The sequence below is a fragment of the Equus quagga genome, chromosome 8 (assembly GCF_021613505.1).
Source record: "Equus quagga isolate Etosha38 chromosome 8, UCLA_HA_Equagga_1.0, whole genome shotgun sequence".
In the NCBI taxonomy this organism is placed as follows: Eukaryota; Metazoa; Chordata; class Mammalia; order Perissodactyla; family Equidae; genus Equus; species Equus quagga.
In genome coordinates, this window is record NC_060274.1 from 46743495 (window position 1) to 46764950 (window position 21456).

Consider the following 21456-nt stretch of genomic DNA (forward strand, 5'->3'; position numbering starts at 1 on the left):
ATAGTAACGTCAAGTTCTTCATCAGTCAAGAACTACTTTAGTCCTAACTTTGTCTGAATAAAGGTTAAATATTTTCCTATACTTGATATTACTAGTACAGGAATATACGCATACTTCTGTGTCCCCTATAGAGAGAACATTGTCCTTCCACATGGTCTGTGCATTCAATCTATATATAATCGTGGTTTCATATGTATCACCTGTTCAGTCAAAGTTATCAAAATTGCTTCTTTCTTAAAAACATAGTGCCCAATTAAATGGAAGCAAGGAATTAACCCTGTGAGTGGCCGGCCTCACATGCAGTCAGTGACGCAGGCCTGTCCTGTCACACCATCATCGACAGGGACTTCTTGGCAAGGTCGGGACCCACCCAGCAAAGCAAACATGACATCCTGTGACAAGGTAGGCAGCATATGACATGCTCCCAAGGTCCATCAGACCACACTCCTCCTTAGCTGTGACATGTTGCTGGCTTTCTGCAGGTCCACACAGATGGTGTGTCCAATAACTGCCAGCAAAGCCAGAGAACTGGCGGTACAACTGAATCTCCTCAACTTTCTTGTTAACCTTTTTGAAAATGCCGGATCCTGACAGTCTCACAGATGTCTGCACTTATCCACACCTCTTTCCTCTCCTTTTTAAGCATTAGAAAAAAAAATCCCCATTGAATAAACCTCTAAGTGTCTATTTATGTGAGCTAATCTTGGTGCGGTATTTACAGCTCCTCTGGGGCTGCCGCGAGCCTCTGGAAGGAGTGTTATATTTAAGAACTGCTTCAGCAGAACCATTTTCTGAGAAGGCCTTTCATAAAAATAAACCTGACTTATCTCAGCCCCACCCTACAAGCAGGACTAGCTGCCCCTCCTTCTCTGGGTGTTCCTTTAGCACTTTGTACACATCCGTGTTACAGCGTTCGCCTTAACCTGCCGTAATGGCTTCTATATTGTGGGCTCCATCAGGTCAGGAACAAATGATCCACACCCAAAATGCCAGCACATGGATGCATTTTAATTAATGCTTTAAATTAATTAATTTAATTAATTAATTACTTAAAAATCGTGAGCCAATTAAAATGAATAAATTTTAAAACGGTCTTACATCAGTAAAAATGGGTCATTTCATTTTTAAATACTACAATATGGAAAGAAATGTGACAAAAACTTATCACAGAGATGATCATACATATGTGATTTTAATTCAGTTTGTTCTAAGATGTTGGAAGATGTCTGATTAAATGAGGGCAATCAAAAATAAAAAATTAAGCTTGGCTTTATTTTCTTTCTTTGTTTTTGTTTTTGTTTTTTTACCAAAGCATCCTTTTATACAAGTTAAGTATTTCATGGCTCTTTTGATCAACAATTTACTTTTCAGACAAATACTTCTGCAGGGGAACAACGAGATAAGTGACCTGCAATGTCTTTCAGAGAGCAGTTTTGTTTCGAGGTGGATGCCTGAGAAGGCTTTAAACCCATTTCGATGTTGCTGATTACTCTCAGCTAGGTGCTAAGGATAGCAGGAGTGCTTGCTTGCAAGCTGGGCTTGACTATCTTTTTCCAAAGCAACTTGGTTAAATCTTGCGAAGTGCATTAAAATGTACACGGAGAGGTCTCTGAGGAGGAAGTTTTTGTAACAGAACAATTGTGCCTTAGGTAGACAGTTCTTTCAGACTAAAGAGCAGTCCAAGACTGGCCTCCTGGAGAGCTGGAACAATATCTATATTCATACATTCATTTAAGGCCTTGATGGGTGGATGAATGGATAATCTTTAGCAGGGATTGGGCATCTGAATCACCTGGGAGCTCACTCAAACCACTCCCGCTGAGTCTCACCCCACCTGGATGTATCAGAACTTCCCAGGGAGAAGCTGAGACTGTGTTTATTCAAAAATCCCCCAGGAAGAAGACACAAGTAAATGGAAAGCAGTGCTCACGGAGTGAAAGAATTAATATTGTTAAATTGTCCATACTACCCAAAGCAATCAACAGATTTAATGAAATTCCTATTAAAATTCCAATGGCATTTTTCACAGAAATAGAACAAACAATCCTAAAATTTGTATGGACTCACAAAAGAACCCAAATAGCCAAAGCAATCTCGAGAAAGAAGAACAAGGCTGGAGACATCACACTTTTTGATTTTAAACTATATTAAAAGTTTTCATCAAAAGAAAAAAAAAATTTTGTGGGGCCGGCCTGGTGTTGCAGCAGTTAAGTTCACATGTTCCACTTCAGCAGCCCCGGGTTCGCTTGGCAAGCCATGCTGTGGCAGGCATCCCACATATAAAGTAGAGGAAGATGGGCATGAATGTTAGCTTAGGGCCAGTCTTGCTCAGCAAAAAGAGGAGGATTGGCAGCGGATGTTAGCTCAGGGCTAATCTTCCTCAAAACAAAAAACAAAACACAAATAAAAAATTTTGTAAATATGTGTGGTGATGGATGTTAACTAAACTTATTCTGGTTACCATTTCACAATATATTCATACATCAAATCACTATGTTGTGCACCTAAAATGAATACATTATATGTCAATTATATCTCAATTTAAAAAAAAGAGGAAAATCTGACATTCTCAGTCTGTTAACCCCCATCCTATAACAATAAGGTCACATGTAGTTGATTTAAAGGGATGACTAATCCTAGAACTGAATTTTTTTTCCCCAAAGTACTGTAAATGTACCTTAGTTCTTGTACAAGTTCATGACAAAGAACCCAGATATCTGTGTTATGCAGTAAGAATTTTGATGTAAATATATTAATTGGAGAGTTACAAACAATAACATATAAAAAACACAAAAGCCCCCAGGTGATTCTGACGCACACTCCTGGTTAACAGCCATGAGGACGGAACGAGGCCCCTCCTGTTTGCTGAGGAAGTATCTAGGCTGAGCAATCACAAGATTTACAGTCCAAACAGGACAATTTTGTGAGTGAAATGGGCGCTATTAGGAATTACACCAGGGCAAGAGGCTGGAACTATTGCAAAGAGACGTGGTCACTTTTTGGTAATTGAGATCTGTTGTGTTTTTTTTTTCAATGACAGACTTAAGTTTTCATCATTTTAAGAATCTTTATATAAACAACAACACATACTTGTATAAAGAAAACTGCCACATGCAGCCTTGGCACATTTCAAGCCCACCATCAGAAAAGTTTGTACCAGCGCCACCTCCAGTGGAATTTGGTTATAAAATCTCCTCGTCAGGGGCTGGCCCTGTGGCGTAGTGGTTAAGTTCACACCCTCTGCTTCAGTGGCCCAGTGTTCGTAGGTTTGGATCCTGCGCACAGACCTACACAGCGCTCATCAAGCCAAGCTGTGGCAGCATCCCACATACAAAATAAAGGAAGATTGCCACAGATGTTAGCTCAGCAACAGTCTTCCTCAAGCAAAAAGAGGAAGATTGGCAACAGATGTTAGCTCGGGGCCACTCTTCCTCACACACAAAAAAAATCTCCTCTTCAAAGGCCCCTCAATGTAGGCTTTTCATGTGCCTTCACTAATGGTTTAACTAAGTGCTCTGGAAAAAAGGCAGTCAAGCTCAGATGGCCCTCTGGTAGTTTCCAAAATGGGCACACATGCTTTACACTATTCCCATCAAAAGGAGAAGCCTCATTCCCCTCCTCCTGAGTGTGGACTGGACTTGGTGACTTGCTTCTAATAAATGCAACCTGATATAAGTGACAGTGTGTGACTTCTGAGGCTTGGTCATAAAGGGCACTGCAACTTCCTCCTTCTATTCCCTCTTGAATCCCTTGCTCACCAGGAAGCCAGATGCCATGCTGTGAGGACACTCAAACAGGTATGTGGAGAGGTCCACAGGGCAAGAACTGAGGCATCCTGCCAAAGGTTAGCAAAAACGAGTGAGCCATCTTCCAGCCACTTTGTAAGCATGACTGCAACCTCATGAGAGAGCCTGAGTCAGAACCATCCAGTAAAGCCATCCAACATGAAGCTGCTAAGTTTTGGGGTAATTTGTCATGTAGAAATGGATAATTACTACACCTACATTCTTCAACCTGGTCAGCTTTGTGATCAGGTCATGCTTTTTGAGGCTGCCTGATACTTGAGGGTAATTATGCAGCTCTCCTGCATCATTACTGAGCTCTGACCACCTACACACATGGGCTTGAGCAACACAAGCAAGGCAGGCCACTTAATCACTCTTAATTAATGCATGGGACCATTCTCCATCTGGAAAGTAGGGAAAGAAATGCCCGCCCTGCAGGCTCACAAAATGTAGATGTAGGTACCTTGAAAGCTGCAAAATGAGCCATACATGTAAATTACTGTCAAATAGACCCTATCATCTCACATACTGCAGTCTTAGCCTAATTCACTAGATGATAGTAATGACTGCTACCCCCAACACTGATGGACCACCTCTCCACAGCAGGCAAGATCTTGTATATTTAAAATTGTTAGCTAGACTTGAGCAGCCTTGCTTGAGTTGAGTACAGAAGAGACACAGGCTCTGGGAACAAATCCACTTGCCCCAGGACAGCACTCATTCAGTGGTAACTCCTTTCCCACATCTCAGCTCTTCTCTCCTCTCCGCTACCCGTAACACTCTCTGGCCAGACTCTCCTTCCACAACATGCGCTTGTGGAATAAAGGAAGCACCACTTGAACCTTGCTCCCTAAGTTGCAATGGTCTAGGCCAGAAAAGCCAAGGAGTAGGTGTTGCTGGCAGGCCCCCAGTGCCTTCCTTCCCTGCTCTGAGGCCAGACAGGCTTCACAGCACACCCTCACCAAAGATGAGCAGAGAGAGCCTCCACGGCCCATATACACGCATCTGCACATGCACACAGGCACCCCTCTCAGGACACTGGGCATTATGAAAACACTGTGGGCTTTAGTGAGGCTGCTGGCAAATGCCCCCTGCAGCCATATCCCACTGCCTGGCTGCCTGGGAGGTGCAGAGTTGGCTGGTAAGAAACTATTGTATTCCAAAGAACTTTTTGCAAATCCCCAGCTTCAAGACTGACGTGGAACAGAAAAGAAGATAAATCAATGGAGACTACAGAAATCCATATTTTGCTTATCTTCTCCTGTTTCTCTCTCTTTCTAAAGTCACAGGTTTCAAACAAGCTGCAAGATTAATCACCCCAGCACATGGGCCAGGTTCCAGTGGGGACTGACCAGCAGCCTGCCTGGAACTTCTCGGACCCGGCTGGAGTATCCTAAGGAGGTACAGCTCTGATGGGGTGACAAGTGGGGTGGGGACAGCAGGAGGCTGGTAGTCTGGCTCAGAGAATGATAGAACTTATTAACAATTGAAATGGTGCACAGGGAGGGGCCTTCACATTGCTTTCTGGCTGCAGGCATAGGGTCTATAGCCCTGAGCAAGTTGGTCAACCTCTCTGGGATTCCACGTCCTCATCCTCAAAATGGTGACAATCATGGTACCTAGGTACACGTCTACCGAGGAGGACAAATGACATAATGCACAGAGGGTACTCAGTCCACAGGTGCTTCCACACCAGTTCCACAAGACCAAAGCTGTCTACACACCGTTCAATCAGGCCACTTCTCTGACTGTCACGGATATCACTGGACATCACAGCATTAAACTTCTATAAATGCTTCCAGATGCCCGCTCTCAACTACATACTTATCTCATTGCAGACAGGTCCATGGGCCACACTTTGAGCAGCACTGGCCTCCAGACTGCAAACACAGGCCCTGCATCTCTGACCCTCAAAACCTAGTCACTGGCTTTGCTTCTTTCTTACTTAATTATTATGTGTTAATACATGCTTTAGATTTCAGACTCAAAATTGCTGTTATTAAAGCATTGAGGGCTACTGCACCTGGCCAGGGTCCCCCAACACTTGGTACTGAGCATGTCCCACAGTGAGTGAGACAGTATGCATTTGGCAGGCCTCGGCCTGAGTCCCCACGTCCTGTTACCGCCAATTGTGCTATGTGGAAATGCTGGCTGAGGCTCACTGTCATGGATAAAATAGGTAATCACCTTCTCATGGTAAGCACTGGAAATGAACTCAAGTAATAAACCAGGAGCCCAACCCATAGAGGACCCCGAGCTCCACCCGAACCCCTAGCGAATGCTCACTTTCCTCCCATGATGCCTACGTTCTCTGAAGGACCTGACTCTGCTCCAGCTGCTCACATGTCCTAGAAAACCCTCCCCAGCCCCTCCCCGCTTCTTACTCTTAGACCTAGAACTTTCTTCAGGGCCCGAAGTGACTTTTCCACAAATATTTGATGAGTACATAACAGGGTTAAGAGCTGTGCTGGGCCACGTGACTCTGGGTTCAGATCTGGGTGCTGTTTAACCTCTTTGTGTCCCAGGATCCTCATTTAAAAATGGGAGAAATAATAGCACCCACTTCCTGGGCTGTGGTAAGGATTAAATGAGGTGACACACACAAGCTTTTTAAACAGTGCCTGGTAAACACCCAGCAACACTGGTTGGTGGTGCTCCGTGGGCAGTGGGCACGTGACAGGAGATCCAGCCCACACCACCCGTATCCTCACGTGCTGTTCTCCTCACAGCACTGTCCCTTGCTCTTTCCTCTCCATGAGGCTCTCTCCTCCTCTCCTGCCCTGACCCGGAGCCCTTCCCCCCTCCTCTGAGCCTCCCTGGCCTTGCTTGCCAATCATGCTCATCGTCCACTCCCCTCTACTGGGTTTAAGCATCTGGGGGACAGAGTTCTGTTTGACTCTTCACATTCAATATTAACACTTGATGCAATGAATAAGTAAATGATTTTCTTCCAAACTCCCCGCTCCCTTCCACCCACCTCCCACCGTCCCATCTGTTAAGGACACTGACCTCTCCCAGTTTTCCGGGTTTGGAGCCTGGCCTCCTCCTGATTCGACTCCCAGGGTCATGCACCTGGTATCTCCAACACCGTCCCTCCCTTTCCACTTACACTGCTGGAGGCAAGGTTAAGCCATGCTCCTTGGGCCCAGGCTACTGCCACACTGACTGTTCCAGCTGGTTCCTGGACTCTCTCCTTTCCTCTCTGGCTTCTCTCATATCCTGGCCTCAGTGCCATCTCCTGAGACCAAACTTTACCCATGAGGATGGTGCTCTTTTGCTCATAAACCTCTGACTGATCCCCTAGTTTTTCAAGATAAAATCCAAATGCCCAGGCTGGCCCTCCAGATGCCGGCAGTGGGGTCCCAAGCCTCCGATTCAGGTGTCTAAACATGTGTATTCCTCAGTCTCCCTCTTCAGCCCACTGAAGGCCTGTTCGGCTTGTCAGTCAGTCCACAGGGGTGGGAACGGGCCTTGGGCTTCCCTCTGTCCTCACACTTCCATTCCTGGCAGTTCCCCGCTGTGGTGCTCACTGCCTCTCCACCTAGACACAGTTTATCCAATTTTCGACCCCTTCTCAAGATCTGACCAGCTTTTCCTCATCTCCTAGCTTCAGAGAGATGCCACTGCTCCACAGTCAGGGCCAGAAGCCCTTCCTTTTGGTTGGTTTTAACTGATCTCCAATGTCTTGGCTTCACTTGGTCCCCTCTCTGAATTCTTATCCCTGTGCTAGAAGGTGCTTACGAAATAATTGTGGACTGTCTGCCTGGCTAACAAGTGCCAAGATCTGGCCTCACCCCCCAGCATAATGAATGTGGAGGAGCCGCATAAATAAAGCAACGATGCCATCATTTCCAGCAGTTAACTTTGATAAGAAATGACGCTCTACTGCTAAAGTAAAGTGAGAAGAAGAGCATTCTTTTTTTCTGAAGAGTCACAATTCTGGTGATAATAGTGCTTTCAAGGTATAGGAACTCAACCTGAGTTCACTGTCACTCCCTGACCATGAACCACTGCTACTGTTTTAAAAGAAGATATGATACAGGGCAGAAAGCGTGGTTATCAGAGAGCGTCGCAGATATCTTAGCCACCCAGCCACCCCACCAGGCAATCTTGGTGACTCATTTTCTGGCATGTGCTAAATCATTGGCTCAATTTTCCCAATGTAATGCTGCAACTACGACAACGATACACCACTCACAGACTGTATTCTTAGAATAAGCTATTGTTTCCATCACTGCAATAAAAACTTATACTTTACAAATTAGAATGTTTTAAAATACAGTAATAAATTGATGTTTTCCCAAGCCTCATTACAAAGTTAACACAACAGGCCATAATTTCAGGTTTATGCTCTTACATTCACTTGCAGAGAACAGAGATGTAGAAGTGGTTTATGCCCTTTTATAAAATCTGGAGAAATGAGACGTGGTCAATCGTGGACTGCAAAGTCCATCATCCAAAACTAACAAGGTCCCTGTGCGCATGTACTTTGGTGTACACAGTGAGGACACAGAGGTGGGAGGTGGGGGCAGTAGCCCACCCCTCCAGGGCTGAAGGAGCAGCAGGGCCAGGCAGGTTCAGCCTCTTAATTATCACTTTTTCCTTCAGCAAAAAATGCAGTCATTTTAAGAGGAAGTTTGTCAAAGCAACAGATACTGAGTCCTTATTTCTATCAAATGAATGTACTTGGGGTGGAGGATTGAATAACCTCTTAGATCTGATGTGTGACAAACACAGACTTAGCAAAATTTAGGTTGTCTACCGACCCAGCTCAACGAGGGATGTGTAAATGTGCCCTGAGCTGTTCTGTTTGGAGCGGCATTCCCTTCCTGACACTTTTCCAGTGGATCTGCAGACTTGCTCAGTATTTTATCTAATCTCCAAATATATGTTTTAAAGAAATTATGATATTATTTTGCTGTGAGTAGTCTGCAGAGCGGCTGACAGAACATATGTGACAGATCACATACTGCATCCAACACTGAACTCAGACATTTACTTTATATTCTCTTTAATGGGTAGAGAATATCATGCAGTGAAGCTGGACACAGCCAAGGTTCAGGGCGAAGTCCTCCTCTAAAACCCATCACTGGTCCAACAGTCAGGAGACCACACTCCAGTCACAGGCTGTCAGAAGCATCTCCATCTCAATCCTGAGGGGACTGAGGGATGAGGAGGTCACACAGCTTCAAGCGGCAGAGAGGGACTTGAAGGCCTTGTCTTCCCACCCAGTGTTCTTTATATCGATGCCCTCACCACAGAAGTGACCAGATGGCTGCAAACTGCTCGTGTCCCTCATGCAAAACACCCCAGGCCTCCAGTGCCGGGCCCCTCATGCCAAGCAAGCGGTGGTCTCTACTTCACTCGGACAAGAGACAAAGGGACACAAGTGAAACCTGGTGGAAAATCTTTTTTTCCCAATGATATGTCACTTTTGCATGTATAAAATAAACAAAAACACGTTTTAATGCCAACAAAACTTTAGCATCATAAAAACACCACCAATCTAAGTAAAAATGTTATGAAAGTGAAGTGTGTACCCCTAGCATGCACAGGAGTATATTATTACAGCCAGCCCAGTTTCAAAACGAGTCATCCATTACTTCTCGTTAACCTCCTCAGTTAAAGCCTAACCGTGACATAAGCATACTGTATAATTTTAAACTCAGAAAACAAGAAGTAAACAGCAAGAAAACATTTCAAACATACAATTTTCCTCTGGGGTTGCCATTCAGATCCCTGTCTAAAGAGCCAGGCTTTGCACAGACCACCAACTAACGAGACAAAAGCTACATTCTTCCAACTTTGCTGGGTCATTTGTAACCATCAGTTATAACTGACAGGAGGAGAGGATTCCACCCAGGTTAAGTAAAACATCATCAGCAGAGAGAAAGAATTTTTGTGAGAGTGACTAAAAACAAGTTTTTTAAAAAAGAAGAAGAAAATAGATTGAGGGACGCTTCACTTGCACAGATCTTCGGTAAGTTAAGCACATGTGTGCACGGAACTTTCACGATGCTAAAAAGCCCCCAACCAGGTGCCAGCTGGGCACTTAGTAAGTTCTACTTGATGACTATGGCCGTCTTTTCCACCTTCAAGGTTCCTTGGTGTTAGCTATGCAGATGAGGACAAGCAATGCCAGAACCTAAGGGCCACCCTGGGGCTCTCTCCTTCTTCTCAGCTCCTCCCTGCTGGGGGGTCAGAGATGGAGGACATTAGCCCTTGAAGCCCCCTGTCCAAAGAGACCACCCCCTCACGGGGGAAGTAGTTACATAGTCACCCGGCTCATGGGCCCAAGGTCTGGCCAAAGTTACCCACAAGAGAAACAACTAGCAAGTTTGTGAGTTTGGGTCTGTGCAGTTTCTACTTGGAAAGAAGCTCATTTATTGTGCAAAGCAGAGCTCTGTGCTCTCATTAAATCTATGGGCACAAGATGCAGCAAGCTGAGTCAACATCCAGGACAAAGGGGAGCCTTTGAAATGTTTATTAATTTATAAGCCACGATCAAGGCAGAACACTTGCTGGGGAAGACAAGAAGCCTGCATTCGATGCTTCATATTAAGTCACAGACACATTAACTGTGCTCCACAACAGCTGGGCTTGGTCCTGGCCTGTCACATCCACGTATCTCTTTCAAAAAGTACAATTGCACCTAAGAGTCTCAGGAATCCAGAATGCATTAGGAATCTAGAAATGCACTAACACTTTAGATCAAATGGGTAACATCACGACTCTCCCATACGAGGAAGAAGCCACATGGATACAATGACTGTTTCTTCAGAAAAACGCCATTGAGAAACGCAGGCAGTTCAGAAACAGCCATTCAGGACCACCTGCCGCCCTGCGGAAGCCAGAGAGTGGATTCAGCTAACATGCCTTTGGAAACTGTGTCCCAGGCTTCTATTTCGTGTGGTGGCATGACCACAGGATGAGGAGCAGAACACTGAACTCGAGACTTCAGAGTCATGTGACAATCTCATCTCCAAACTGGAGAAATGGTTACTGCTGCTAACTTTGGCGGGCCAAGGCGGGGTCCGCCTCCCAGCACAGGGCAGGCAAAGACGATCCTGACAGCTGGAAAATATCACTATCACAGATGACTAAAACGCTGAAATAAGGCAAGCCCTTGTGAAGAACATTTTTCTTTCCTCCTCTTAGAAAAATTTATAACCAAAAATTCATCATTCCAAAAGTGTGAAACATTGCAGTAATTAAAAAAAATTGATGGATAATAAGGAACTATTCCAAATTGAAGTCTATTTCAATTTAAGTTAATCTAGTTCCAAACCAGCTTCCCTAACTTTCCTGAATGTTGTAGAATTCACACACTAACTTCATTCAGGACACATCCTTCAAGTTTGGATCACTGCATTAGAACCAAACCAATCATGTGAGCAGCGACAGAGGGGAGTGGTTTAGAGCGGCAACGGCAGGAGAAACACTCAGACTTCGTGACCCAGTGGACACCTTTTAAACCTAATTGGGTGACCCTGCTGGCTCCCATCAGAGTCTACATTTCACTCTTCCTGCATGTGACATTGTCAGGACGCTGGTAATCACGACGCTGTAGGAAGGGGTTTAGATGCAGAGTAGAAGGGAGAAAGTTTTCAGTTCTACTCAAAACCAATTCTACATGACAATTATAGTCAGCAAGACAGAGGGCGGGTGGGCAGACACGTGGGGAAGCTCGGCAAGCAGCTACTTTCTGGGCGGCAAATGTCTAGATTCTGGCCACAGTAGATCAGTCTCTTTCCAACCCAATGGTTTGTTTATTGAACATTACTGGATTTTGATCTTAAGTAATAGGGCTCCAGCCAACAAAATTAGATTTGTTTCAAAAATTAGCCACATGAACAAAAGTATATGCTCCTGCTGTATTATCACTCCCACCCAAACTATTTTTAAATTCAACTCCCAAAACACTGGGTCTGAAAAGACCGCCAGAATCTGATGTGGGAATCTGATGCTTTGCCAAGTGCCGGAAGTCAGACTTCACTTCCCCCCCCACATAGGTATGCACACACACACACACACACACACACACTCTCACACGTTCTCACACACTCACAGCCTGTTTTCCCATCAAGTTTCCTAACTTCGGTTTGCTACCTAAGTGTGTAATTTTTCAAGCTATTTACACATAATTGTAGAGTCGATATATCCAGTATTTCTATTCTTCCCTAGTCTGACTCCTAAGGCCACGCAGAGCACAGACTGTGGCTGTGACAAACGCCTGCAGGCACTTCTTGTCATCTCAGGCCAGCTTTCTCTCCAACCTGCTCAACTCCCCAGGCCGGCAGTGAGATGGAAGCCCTGATTTCCCCACAGCGGCCACGCTGAGGGCCCAAGCTCTGAAATTCTCTTTTCTCTCTACCTTTCCAGGCTGTAGCCCATTCTGAACAAGCAAAAGTGGGTATGGCATGCATGATAGGAACAGAGACATCATAAAAAGTAAAAACTTTGGTGGGGCCAGCCCAGTGGTGTAGTGGATAAGTTTGTGCACTCCACTTCGGTGGCCCAGGGTTTGCAGGTTCAGATTCCAGGTGCAGACCTACACACTGCCCATCAAGCCATGCTGTGGCAGTGTCCCACATACAAAATAGAGGAAGATGACACAGATGTTAGCTCAGCAACAATCCTCCTCAAGTGAAAAGAGGAAGGTTGGCAACAGATGTTAGCTCAGGGCCAATCTTCCTCACAAAAAAAAAAAAAATGGTGCTCTGATCTGGTGCAGACCAAAAGGGCCACCCAGTCCATGCCAGCCCTGTGCATCCGAGCTCTCCTGGAAGGGAGCCGGGTAGAGACATCTCCACCTTCTCTGTGCTCAGGATGCCAGGAGACTGCCGTCCAGAGATGCCAGCTGCCAACCCGGCCCTGCATCAAGTCAACCACTGCCACACTACAGAGCCTGCACCAGTTTCTGTGAGTGATGCACAGAGCAAACTGAGCATGTTTTCCAGCAGAAGCCAAGGAACTGCCAGGGGAACCCATTCAGAAGAAACCAGGGGTCTCTAGGATCCTGGAGGAAGGAAGAGGAGCGAGGTCACCTACCCAGCCTGCCCTCGAATGCCGAAGCTCCTCCCAGACCCCATAGAGTTAGAGGTATGACCACATCAGCAAACACTGCTGGAAGCCCTGCTTCCTGTTCCCTCTTCCTCCAAAACTTTTAATGGCCCAGTGATCAAGATTGGGCCAAAGGCAAGAACAAAGAGAAACTGGAGCCCTTGTGAACAGTGCGTGGGAATGTAAAATGGTACAGCCTTTGGGGAAAATAGTATGGAGTTTAAAAAGTTAAACACATAACTACCAATGATCCATCAGTCCCACTTCTGGGAACATATCCGAAAGCAGCAGGGCCAGATATCTGCACACGCATGTTCACAGCAGCATTGTTCAGACAGCCAAAAGGTGGAGGCAACCCACATGGCCACCAAGGAGTAAATCCGTAAACAAAATGTAGTAAATACACAATATGGAGCATCATCCAGCCTTAAAAAGGAAGGAAATTCTGACACGTGCTACAACACGTATGAATCTTGCGGATATTATGCTAAGTGAATTAAGCCAGTCACAAAAAGGCAGATACTATATGATTCCACTTATCTGAGGTCTCTAGAGGAGTCAAAGTCATAGAGACAGAAAGGAGGAGGGTGGATGCCAGAGGCTAGCTGGAAGGGGGAATGGGGAGTTTAATGTGAGCAGAGTTTCAGTTTGGGAAGATTAAAAGAATTCTGGAGATGGACAGTGGTGATGATTGTACAACAATGTGAATATGCTTATGTGAATATGTCACTGAACTGTACACTTAAAATTGATTAAAATGGTAAATGTTGTGTATATTTTACCACAATTAAAAAAAGATTGGGGTCAATTAATGCGAGTGAAAAGACATGTGCAACTTGTGGGTCAGACCCTAAAAGTAAAGGGTAAGTCCCCCTTCTGTCTCCCCCTCCTCAAGCCAGGCTGGAGCAGATGGAGGCCACACACTGGCCAGGGCAGATCGACAAGACAGAAAGAAGCAGGTCCCCCCGGATTTGGCACCTTGTCTCAGTCCATTCACGCTGCTATAACAAAATAACACCGACTGGATGGCTTAGAAACAACAGATATTTATTTCTCACAGTTCTAGAGGCTGGGAGGCGAGGATCGGGTGTCAGCAAGGTCGGGTGAGGACCCTCATCTGCTTGCAGACTGCTTGCTGTGTCCTCACGTGGCAGAAGGGACTACAGAGCTCTCTAGGGTCTCTTTTATAAGAGCACTTAATCCCACTCATGAGGGCTGCGCCCTCATGACCCAACCACCTCCAAAGGGCCCACGTCCTAATACCATCACCTTGGGGGTTAGGATTTCAACATATTAATTGTGGGGGGGACACAAACACTCAGAGCATAGCACACCTCAACCAGCTCTGGACTACTGACGCAGACTTTTATGTAACAGAGAGAGAAAATTATCTCCTCTTTAAGCCACTATCACTTTGGGTTGTCTAACACAGTCACTTTATGTTCCTCAAAATAAGATATCTAACACCTTCCAGGTCTGCAAAGAGCAGGACTGCACAACTGGCAAACCGAGACAGAGCATATCAGTCTGAAATATTTTAGTGACAAGTGATCTGTCTGTTGTCATATAGCCTGGCAGAAACAAGATTAAGCAGCAGTTTAGGAAAAAAGTCAATTTTTTCAAAGGAAGGATTTAGAATTTCTGGGAACACTTCGAATCATAGGATTTTGGAGCTCGTGTGAGTCTTGAGATCATCTCATCCAATAGCTCCACCGACACAACGGAAGCAGAGCTCATTACTGAGTTCCCCCTGGGAGTCACATACTGTGCCACAAAAACTCAAGAGTAACATCCCCACCTCCAAGGAGCTCAGAATTTATCAGGTCAGAGACAAGTAAACAGAAAATCCTAATCCCATCCAAGGGTTTGCAACAAGGGACTCAGCAGTGCAGGAGAGAGAGACTTCCAAGTTCACCCTTCCGAGCCCAGACGAGGGGCGTTGAAGGCCCCGATGAGGCCGCAGCTGGAAGATGAGCAGGAGCCATTCTGCGCAAGAAGAGAAGCCCAGAGGCCAAGGGAAAATGTATGAGCAAACAGGGGCCGTCTGGTTCAGAAAGGACAAACAGATAGTGACATAGGAGAGGCTGGAGCTGCGTGGTCCACCTGGACACTACTGGCCATGTGAAGCTATTTACATTCAAATTAACAAAAATTAAAGAAAGTGAAAAATTCTGCTCCTCACTTGCAGTAGCCACATTTCAAGTGCTCAGTAGCTTCTGTATTAGACACAGATACAGAACATTTTCTTCCTCACTGAAAGTTTTGTCAGACAGTGCTGGGCTGGGAAACAGGCAGGAGCCACACAGGGACAGCCTGCAGACTTGGACCAGAAGGGAAAAAGGAATCTTGCACAACTGACACTGGACTCAAGTCTTCTTATTCCTGAGCCAGTGTTCTTTCCACTAAGCCTGCCGTCGATAGGAGAGAGTCAGATAGGATTAAGGCCCAAGCAGAAGGCATTCTGGATTAGGGAAAGATACTCTGCTAGGCCCAGGAAGCCACTGCCCTCTCCTCTGTGCCCAGGGCGATGTGAGTGCATCCACGGGTGTCCATGGAGACGGGACAGCCTGCTGTCTGGAGGGAGGGGAAAGCAGCCCTAAGACAAGGGGTCCTCATCTGGGTTCTTGGACAACCATGTGAGAAGGAAGGAGGGAGATGGATGAACCAGGACTCCTGATTTATCTGGCTCATCTCTGGCCATTTCTATTATTTTTTTTAAAAAAAGGGATAAAGACTTCAATGATTTATCTAAAGCAATCAACATCTCTTAAAATGGCATTACTTGGGGGCCGGCCAGGTGGTGCAGCAGTTAAGTGTGCACATTCCGCTTCAGCGGCCTGGGGTTCGCCCGTTCGGATCCCGGGTGCACGTCATGCTGTGATAGGTGGCCCACATATAAAGTGGAGGAAGATGGGCATGGATGTTAGCTCAGGGCCAGTCTTCCTCAGTGAAAAGAGGAGGTTTGGCAGCAGTTAGCTCAGGGCTAATCTTCCTCAAAAAAAAAAGAAAGAAAAAAATGGCATTACTTGGTTTGGTGGACATGGGGGTTAGATGTACAAAAGCATTTGTGCAAAAGCATTTGCGGACTGGGAATCTGTCTAATGAAATGTGGCAAAATATAATACATTTTAACAGTTGCTTGAAAGGCTTTTTCTTTTTTTCCTTTTTTCAATAGAAATGTTCTGGCTGTAGAATTTATTCTATTTGGACTTGACCTGTAAGAGACATGATCCAGCAAGCAACAGCTCACCAGATTGCTCAGAAGCATGGGGACCGTCCCTGAGACAGACGTTAAGAAACACAGATATTGTTGGAGGCCCACTATCATTTTGTCTCACCAGAGAAAACAGCAGAATGTAGTCTAGAATAAATGCCATTAGGTCCTGAAATAATTACCATCATTAGCTTTGTCAAAAGCAATGAAACCACATAAAGTACACATGAGAAAAAAATGCAATATACCTACAGGAAGAGACAACTGAAAAATAAAGACTCAAGGAAACATGAAGGAAAAGTGATACAGCATAATGCTGCCATCGAGTCAGGTGCTGAAAGCCAGCATGTGGCCCTGGACACTAAACACTGGAGTGACAAGGTGCAAGTGAAAAAGCAAAATACAACATGTGAGGGAGGGAGGGGCTAAAATTTAAATTCACTTAAATAAATGAAAATCATAAAAGAATAAAAAAGGCATATGATCAATATATCAACAATATAAATCAATATTAAATATTTTAAGTAGATAAAAAGTACAAAGATGAAGACATTTAAGCTTTCAGTGGGTCACAAAATATCAAATTCATGTTCTGTTATAGTACAAAGTAACTGAGAAAACACATAACTAAAATTAACCAACACATAAAATCCATAGACCCCATGATTAAATGTGGATGGGGAGAAAATGAACAGATGTAGGGAAATAGCACATAATAAATACATCAACTCTCTACCAAATGTTTTTACTTAGTTCAAGTCTAAATCAGAACTAAGTGTTCCTATATTTTAAATTTGCACATCCTGGATCTAAACACTCTTTTGATATCAAGTATGTCTACTCACTATTTAAATGTTCTGATCAACTGCAAAATGAAATTTAACCATAAATCTAATAACAAAGCACAAAAGGCAGAGAAAGCTAAACTGCTTATTATGGTGTGTAGACAGAACCTACAATCATTGTTTTCTTAACGATTATGGAACCACTCTTCGGTGCACACAAATTATGACTTCACTTCCCAGGTCCCAAATTAAAGAGGGCACTGAACCCAGGCCTGCATGTATATGGGGGCTGTCACTCTGCCTGAGCCTACCCAGTAATAATCGGCTTGGCCTGGGCCTGGGGAAGGTCCTACAGAGAAGAACAGACGAGGGGCTACAGACTGCAGTTTCTGGAGGCAGGAGAGACCCCATGTTGTACATATATCTTTATATCAAATTTAATCATACTTTAGTTTCATCATCCTTACACAACCACTGTAAAATATTTAAAATAGTCTAAGACTATTTGATTTTGTGACAGGGAAATGTCCAACTCCTCCAATTTATTAAGAAAAATTATAATTACAAAAGTATAAAATCTCACTTTACATCTAAGAATAACTAACTTTTACATTCTTAAATGATTTGCCAACATAAAGAACAGCTTAGAAGTAACACCTCTTAAAAATATAGCTCAAATTAAATGGGAAAAGTTTAATGTGACAAACAATTATATAAGCTATCATTTTAAAGCATCTAAACACATTCTCTAATACCTTAGCCACAAGCTTAAAAACTTTTAAAAGAAAGAAAAGGCCTAGAAACTTAAACTTCTTATTATGGTATATACTTATTAATATTTCATTAATATTTGTATGCTCATGAGAGTGGAAACAGGAAGTGCCATCGTGGCGGGCCATGTTTACCGTCAACATCAGGCCTCCTACACTTAATATTATGTTGAGTGTTGACAGGACTAGTGTAGCTCAAGTTACCCACTTCAAATAATTTTTTTAAAAATATTTCTCGTTCCAATAACTTGGTTAATAAATACAAATTTATGCAGAGAAATGAATGCCAGCTATGTCTACATGAAGCTCACATTTTGATGAAATTGATTAGCAAACGTCCACTGATTTTTACACAAGCATAGTGCCTGAATGTGGTCACTGATCAAAGGCACCAGCTGTTTTGACATTTCATGTCACTGGAGACTAGTCTATTCTACAGAAATGTGTTTCCTCCATAGAAAAAAAAATTAACCAGGATCCTGCCAAACCCCAAACATTCTATCTCTTTTTCATGTAGGGTCCAATGGGAAATTTAACCCTGTGTTCCATAACAATGGACTACCAGGACACGTCTCACAAATATTCAAACTGACAAACTAAAAGTAAACAGATAAATTTAAAGTTTACCTTAAATGGACTTAAACATATTTTAAAACTGCACCAAAAGTCAATTTGCCTTTATTTGTATTCTAGAATATTCTGTCAATTATTGCACTTCAACTGACCTTTAAAATTCCTCAAAAGCCACACCAAGTCTGACTTGGTTTTTGCACATGTCTTCCTTCCTAAAAGAATACTTCTCCCAGAGAGCTCAGTTAGTCATAAGTCACTGTTTTACTGAAATTACTAACGAAAGCATACAATTTCAATCCAACTAAAAACGTACACTTGTGTTCTCAACAAAGATAACTGATAACACTCTATTAATAATTTGGTAGACACACCATCAGTGGATTCCCATTCACTAGCCTCTCTGGTCCTTCAGTCATGCTCAACAAGGGATGTCGGAGAGCTCATTTTATAATCTGAAACCCCCTTAATTCATTGTTCCCCGCCAGCCCGTCTCAACACAAGAAGAGAACAAGTGGTGGATTCCTTCAACAACAACAAAACAACAAATTCATCACATCAGTTGTTTGCTGTCATGTGGAAAAATGACGGTTCCCTGAAAGTCTGATTTGATAACCAGCTATTGCAGTATCAGAAAGAAATCCAGTTCCCCTGGAGCACGTGGCAAGCACTGCCTCCTTCTCATGTAACAGAGGAGCAGATCAGAGAAGAGAGAATGGTAATTTCAGCAAAGAACCAACAGAAACTGATTGCCATCAATAAGGCACGAAAGCCAGAAATTCCACATCCATATCTATTCTTTCTGGTAGGCAAGTAATATATCTAAATTATACAAAATTTTCAAAAAACCCAAGACTATTCCTTTCCTCTCATTTTAACGTACAACAGCTCATTATTAAACTCATAATTCTTCTCTGGAAAATATAAGCACATTGAAATTTTCTTAATGTCCCTTCACTAAAGATACTAAAACAAACGACAAATAACAAAATAATTGGGAATAAGAGAAGTTAAAAACAACACGTCTACATTTCTTGGACAAAGATGTTCAAACAAGCAGTTAGACGCTCTGAATGTGAGTGTGGGGAAATAACCAAATGCATCGGGCATAACAATTTCATGTTTTGTCATATCCATAGTAAAAACGCTTAGCTTCCCTCTGGGACTCACACGTGAAGGCCCACCGGAGCCCCCTCGGCACCGTGAAGCGCCAGCGCCGGCCCTGCCTCCTGCTCCTGCAGTACCAGGCTGCAGGCACAGGGCGCCCAGGCGCGGGAGTCACTGCTTCAATAATCGGATTTCTTTAAAGGATTTTACAAATACTTTTTGGATACAGTTTTGCTGGCCTCTTAAATGTTCTCTACTTCATATTTATTTATAAGGTGATAGTGACAAAACGATTGAGTCTCCTTAAATAGGCTCATTAAATGGGCTACGAAAGCGACAGATTTGAGGGTAATTCTGTTACACGGTTCCCTACGTCATTTTGGGATGCCCATTACCATGAAAAGGGATTGCCCACATATATTTTCTTTTGGGGGGATTTATTTGTTCAAAGGGAATTACATAACCACCACTAAGCGCACTGCAAAAAAAAAAAGTTTTTTTTAACATTTCTCAGTTTCAGGATTATTTGATTTGCCAACCTGGCTCACTTTTTCCTGGCACTAAAGGGAGAGGTTTTTTTGTTCTGTTTTGTTTTTTTGAAAGCCAGTTTGAACCTTTTGCAGACTCGGGCAACACAGCGGCCTACGGGACAAGGGCAGGGTGAGTCAGTGGGACACCAGTGCACAGAAAAGAGATTAGTTGTCCGGAAAGCTGCGTCGTTCGAGACCAGTTGCTATAGCGGAAAGTGGGCCCACTCGATAAGCAGGTGCAGGGCCCACCCCAGCCACTCATTCCATTTGCAAGACTCATAACACATTTGCTCCAGGCCGGCGAGGGAGTTCGCAGGTCCGCGGAGCGCCAGGCAGAAAGGCCCAGCCGCCGCAAGGACCGCGCGCGACCCCGCAGCGCCCCGGCGTCGCTGCCTGGTTGAGTTGTGCAAGGTTCAAGCTCCGGTTTGAAGGGCAGGATTCCTTTTCTTGTATTAGCAAAATCACTCTTTTTGCGACTAATGTGTGAATGTGACATGTAATCCCTACGTGCAAGGTGTGGGGATAGAAAACAGACACCGGAAAGGTTTGGGGAAAGGCAGAACCGCGCAGGCAGGGATGGAATCCTTGACTTGGGGCGATGCTGCGATGTCCACCCCGGGCCTGGTCCCTCCCCGCGCCCTCTGCACTGTTGAGGGAACCCCTAAAATGAATGCCGGGGTCGGGGAGCAGATGTCATGAAAACCTGCCAGGCAGTGCCCTCTACAACCCTCCCGAGACCGCGAGACCCAGGCGTCTTCGAGGTCCTGGAACCTCCCCTTCATTTTGCGGGGAAGGGTGGACGGTGGGGCGGGGTACCGTGCCCCGGTGAGGGGTGACTTGTCTGGAACTCTGGGGGCACGGGGAAAGTCAGTGACAGAGCTGCAGTCCGAGGCCGAGTCTCTCACCGCCTTCCCACCCCTCCAGGGATACTCAGAAGTGGCTGAGGAAGACTCCGAGCTGGGTGGGGGCTCTGCTCGCAGGTACCCCAAAAAGGGGCGCGCGCACAGAAACACCCATGCGAAAAGTGCTCTGGCCTCGGCCTGACACTGTTACCTGGGCAACAACCCGGGTGCACAAAGTACACAACCCTCTTCCCTGGCAGGGCGCGAGCCCGCGGGCCAAAGAGGGAACACCTCTGCCCCGAGTGCGCGCCGGTGCCCGCGCCCCTGCCCCGAGCCCTCCCCGGCGCCCGCACCCCTGCCCCGAGTGCGCGCCGTGCGGGCGCGGGCGTTGGAGCCGACAGCAGCCCCCGCCCGCGCGCCGCCCGACCATCCGCCCGCTTACCCGGTGGGGGGCTTAGCCGCCGAGGCGCGCGGCGAGTCCATGGAGCCGGCGGGCGCGGGGCGCGGGCGGTGCTCGGGCCAGGCCGAGTCAGGCGCGCGCTCGCTGCCGCCGCCGCCGCCCTCATTCACTTTTTCCGCGCTGACCCATCGTCCTCCCACGCGGGGCCGGCGGAGGACAGCGGCGGGGCCGAGAGGACGGAAGGGGCTGGAACCGTCCGGGGCGGGCGGGGGCGCAGGCCGCGCGGGGAGGGGCTGGCGCGGCGCGGGGCGGGGGCGCCGGGAGCAAGGTGCGCCTCGCCCCCGCCCGGCCTCATCGCTGCCAGGTAGTTCCCCCTCCGGTAGCTTTTCC

The 21456-nt window shown here is 45.5% G+C and overlaps 1 protein-coding gene across 2 annotated transcripts in view; it reads right to left on the reverse strand.

The window, feature by feature from the left end:
* The window catches only part of COBL (cordon-bleu WH2 repeat protein), a 277905-nt gene extending 256513 nt beyond the window's left edge, over positions 1-21392 (reverse strand). For both annotated transcript variants that reach the window (XM_046669173.1, XM_046669175.1), the window contains exon 1: positions 21109-21392. In XM_046669173.1, the coding sequence (XP_046525129.1) occupies positions 21109-21149 (41 nt within the window). In that variant the 5' untranslated portion in view covers positions 21150-21392. The remainder of the gene's footprint in view (positions 1-21108) is intronic.
* Positions 21393-21456: the final 64 nt, after the last annotated feature.